The sequence below is a fragment of the Nansenia antarctica genome (assembly GCF_963989245.1).
Source record: "Nansenia antarctica genome assembly, chromosome: 12".
NCBI classification, from domain to species: Eukaryota; Metazoa; Chordata; class Actinopteri; order Argentiniformes; family Microstomatidae; genus Nansenia; species Nansenia antarctica.
In genome coordinates, this window is record NC_137682.1 from 10,371,865 (window position 1) to 10,376,837 (window position 4,973).

Sequence of the window (4,973 nt, forward strand, 5' to 3'; positions counted from 1 at the left end):
CCAAAATCAATCAGGATTCAGGAATCAGGAACACTCTCCAGCAGGTAGGAGTGAATGTGTCAGAGAGACTACCATCTGCAGAATGTCACCAGTCAAACTACAGACACTTCACTGCAAGGTGCAAACAACTAGTTATCCTTAAATAGCCTTTATTTATGTAAACCAGCTCCTTCCCTTCTTGTTTTTTTTTTTTTTCCTTTCCTAACACCAGGGGAGCCACCCCTCCTAAATTTCGTTGTTTGGTACCTGTACTGTAGCAATGACAATAAAGTCCATTCATTCATTCATTCATTCATTCATTCATTCATTCATTCATTCATTCATTCATTCATTAAAAAGGATGGTCAGGTTACAGTTAGCTAAAAAGTACCTAAGACACCTGTAGAGATGAATATCATGTACCAGAGTGACTGCAATAGGAATGTTTGGGGAAAAAAAGGATCTGCCCAAGATTTACTGACTTACTAGTGGATAGTGAGTTGGACTGGTGATCGGAAGGTTGTGAGTTCAAATCCCGCCTGAAACACCACCACTAGTGTGCCCTTGTGTAAGGCACTTAGCAATCAGTTACTCCAGGGGGAATGATGTCCCTGTAATCTGTAAAAGTAAGTCGCTTTGGATTAAAAGCGTCTGCAAAATAAATGTTGAATGTATTCTGAAGTGGAAACATCTTGTCCACTCAAGGACGGTTTGAGGCTCAAGAGTTGGAATTTATGGTGGCGTCCATGACATCTTGGAACTACGAAACTTGGACATTTCCGACTTGGAAAGTTGTTGTAGAAAGATTATAAGAGGACTTTCCCACACGGAGAGTATCCGAATCAACCAATAGGAAATAATATGCGAATCTATGCAAATAACGTACACTAATGTTAACTAATGGCGAACTAACGCTTTCAACCAGCCTGGAGAGACCAGAAGGACATCTCAATGCTGCCTGCCACCAGAGTGAGCACTGAACAAAGAGGGGGCGGCTGGGGCTCAGGAGGTAGAGCTGCGGTCTAATGATCACAAGGTTGGCAGATTGGCGGTTCAATCTGGCTGGCCACATATCGAAGTGTCCTTGGGCAACACACTGAACCCCAAATTGCTCTCAGTCGAGTGGCACCTTGCATGGTAGCTTGCCGTGAATGTGTGTGTGAATGTGTGTGTGAATGTGTGTGTCAACGGGTGAATGAGAAGCCGTTGTAAAGCGCTTTAGATAAAGGTACTATGAAAGTGCAGACCATTTACTATGTATTATTGTTTACTTTGAACTACAGCAATGCCCCCTCCAGACACTATGTATTGTGCCCAGCAAATCAACATTCCCCCAGAGCTGCCAGACATCCTGAAACAGTTCACCAAAGCAGCTATCAGAACGCAGCCCAAGGACGTGCTGCAGTGGTCAGCTGCGTAAGTACCCACTGTGGTCCTTCCTCCCCGGAGGATAGCTTACATTAACAGGCCTGAGAGGTGACTAAATATGTGTCAGCTATAGATGATTGGGTGGCTACCAAGCATTTATAGGGGGGGGTGAGATGATTGGGTGGCTGACAAGCAGGTAAAGGGAAAGATGTGAGATGATTGGGTTTGCTGACAAGCAGGTAAAGGGAAAGATGTGAGATGATTGGGTTTGCTGACAAGCTGGTACTGTATAGGGGAAGATGTTAGAAGACTTACGTGTCTCTGCACCCTCAGATACTTCACTGCACTGTCCAATGGAGACACTCTCCCTGCCAAGGAGAGGCTGGAAATGCCCATTGCCACACAGAAGACAGACACAGGACTGACCCCAGGCCTGCTCAAAGTCCTACACAAACAGGTACTGACTAACAGAACACACATAGAAAAAAAAAAGAATCAACTTTTTTTGTGTTGAGCTGATTCAGATTCAGATTCAGATAACGTTTATTGCCATTATGCTTGACACATATAGGAATTTGCTTTGGCATTACAGAAGGTGCATTTATGCTTTTTTCACATATATATGAACAAAACAAGTACAATACAAATGCAAAAACAGGCAAAAACAGGACAACACAGGACAGACAGTGCATGGATAGTGCTGTAAATAAAGTGCAGTGCAGAGTTATACAAGGTCTAGTGCATGTTCAGTCCTGGGCAGACTTGGAGGCGGGGGGAGGGGGAAGCCAGAGTCATTTAGCAGCCTGGCGGCTGAGGGGAAGAAACTGAGCCTGTGGCGGGCCTTCAGTGCCTTAGGCAGCCGCAACCTTCTTCCAGAGGGAAGCAGGGTGAGGAGGCCGTGGCCGGGGTGGAAGGGGTCGGCCATGATCTTTCTTTCTGAGCTGATGGCATCCACTGCAACACTACATTACAATAATCAACATTTCCATAAACATTGGCGATGACATTTTCATAGCTAAACTTTTAAACAAGTTTTAGATCCATAAAGAGTCTTCAATGTAAAGTTAAATGCACAACATTTCCACAAAGTCCCAGTTTTATCATTCCATTCCATTCCATTCTATTCTCCGGGCAGCTTGCCCTTAAAGAGACGACCACCAAGGAGGAACTGCAGCAGAAGTGGCGAGGGCTGTGTTTGCCCGTGGAGCAGCTGGACACTCTGCTGATTCTGGGGAACTTCAGCGCTAACATCGACTGGATGCAGTTCTTCGCTCTGGGCTGCAGTGCACTGGGAGGGGTGAGTCGCTCAGGAAAATAATTATGGGTTTGGGTTGGGGGGGGGGGGGGGGGGTTGTGAACCCAGGTCTCCCACAAGGATGACCTAAGCATCTACCAATAAGCCAAGAGGTCATCGTCAAGGTCTGAGAGCAACACTTGAGTTTACAGTTTCTTTGATGCCCTGTAGGACAATTGATATGATCTTAAATATGGTGAACACCACTTATTGGTTTCTGGGTCACAGAGGAATTGAGTACAGAGGAATCGAGGCGAGGACAGATTGTCTAACTATTGAGAAGGGGCTATTGTGTTAGCCTATAACAGCTATATTATTATTATTCTAGTGTGACCTGCGGTGCATTAACTCTCTGTCAACATACAGTACATACGCTGTCTGTCTTAAGACAAAGCTCAAGGACTTTGAGAACACTAGACTAGTGACTGTGGTGTAGTTCTACTATTCACCGCATGATGGCAGTCATGCACTGTCTTGATGCCCTGGGCTTTTCTCTTTGTGTGTGTGTGTTTGTGTGTGTGTGTGTGTGTGTGTGTGTGTGCGTGCATGCGTGTGTGTGTGTGTGTGCCATATGCTTGTGTCGTTCAGACAATCGTCAGCGCCCTGAAGTTTGCGTGTGAGATCCTGACAGAGGACGAGGAGGGGGGTGCGGCCCGAATCCCCTTGGACACCTTTGTGGGTCTCTACACCTACCTAGCACACCTGGACGGAGACATTCCCCAGGACCAGATAGACAACTTCCTACACAACCTGCAGGAGCCAGCGTGAGTGTAGATCTACTCTGTATCTACTTTGTTTCTGTCTGTCTGTCTACATCCACCGACCCATCCATCCATCCAGCCATCCATCTATCTGTCGCTATATTTGTCTGTCCATATTTGACCTTCTAAATGGTAAATGGACTGCACTTATATAGCGCCTTTATCCAAAGCGCTTTACAAAGGCCTCTCATTCACCCATTCACACACACACATTCACACACCAATGGCGGCAAGCTACCATGCAAGGCGCCGGCCAGCCCACTCACTGGGAGCAATTTGGGGTTCAGTCACTGACTTCAGTGTCTTGCCCAAGGACACTTCGACATGTGGCCAGCCGGGGCTCGAACCGCCGATTTGCCACTATCACAATTCTACTATTCTAGTATTCTATATACCATGTGCTCTGAGAGGAGACGTCTGCTTTACGTACCTCTGACATTCTAGTAAACGGTAAATGGACTGCACTTATATAGCGCCTTTTTTGCTGATCCAAAGCGCTTTACAACAGCCTCCCATTGATTCACCCATTCACACACACATTCACACACCAATGGCGGCAAGCTGCCATGCAAGGCACTGGCCCGCTCACTGGGAGCAATTTCGGGGTTCAGTGTGAGGACACTTTGACATGTGGCCAGCCGGGGCTTGAACCGCTGATCTGCCAACCTTGTGATCATTAGACAGCAAAGAGACAACTGAAAACACACCAATTATAAAACCTGACCTGAGTGCCGTTCTCTTGGGCAGTCTCTGCTGCCCTCTGGTGGTCAGACGGAACCATGACGCGTTAGGGGAGGGGCTGGGAGAGAGGCAGAATGTAATCCCCTCAGATCCACACGTTCACGGATAGAGAGAGAGCATACATTATCTGCACCATATAGGGCATGACAGGGGATAACTACACCACTACAATTACGTTATAAAAGGTGCTCAATGTCACCCTGAATGGCCTAATTCTATGGCCAGTTGTGAGTTGATCAACTTAGTTATCAAACACTGTATAGAACAATTGTAAACAAGTGCTCGTCATTTTAGGGCCAGTCTCAGATGATAGTTGTCATCAGAATGAATGAATTGTATGTAAAATACTGTTTTATTATTATGCCTAATGTGATTGTTTTTGTGATTTACAGCACTAAACAGAATGGTATGATCCAGGTGGCCAATTTCTACAACCGCAAAAAGTAGGGAGAGTATCAGAAAGAAAAAAGACCATACTTATCCAACAAATAAATTGTCGTCAGTAAAATACTGTGTAACCAGGTTGTGTTTTGTATTGCTTCTTTAAAACTTTATTAAAGATTTGCACAGCCAGTTGATGTCAAGTTAGTTTTACATTTTCAGACAGAGCAATGTGACTGTTGATATGTCATTTACATTTACATTTTTGGCATTTAGCAGACGCCTTATTCCAAAGCGACTTACAATCAATACATTCGACTAAGCAAGTGAATCATCAATCCACCAGTCGTAACAGGAAGAGTAATCTAGCTCAGGCCCGGGGCCATTGGCAGTCTCCATGATAGAAGGAAAAAACTAAATAAAATACTTTTATATAGACACTGGAGAAA

General features: G+C 45.3%; 1 protein-coding gene across 1 annotated transcript; it reads left to right on the plus strand.

Moving 5' to 3' along the window:
* Positions 1-1,264: 1,264 nt before the first annotated feature.
* Positions 1,265-4,590, plus strand: LOC308168846 (ropporin-1-like protein; the record flags this gene model as incomplete). The annotated part of the gene is made up of 5 exons (XM_080543490.1): positions 1,265-1,395; positions 1,681-1,804; positions 2,483-2,644; positions 3,230-3,405; positions 4,536-4,590. The coding sequence occupies 5 exons, from the start codon at positions 1,265-1,267 to the stop codon at positions 4,588-4,590; spliced, it is 648 nt and encodes a 215-aa protein (XP_080399616.1).
* Between the last annotated feature and the right edge of the window lie 383 nt (positions 4,591-4,973).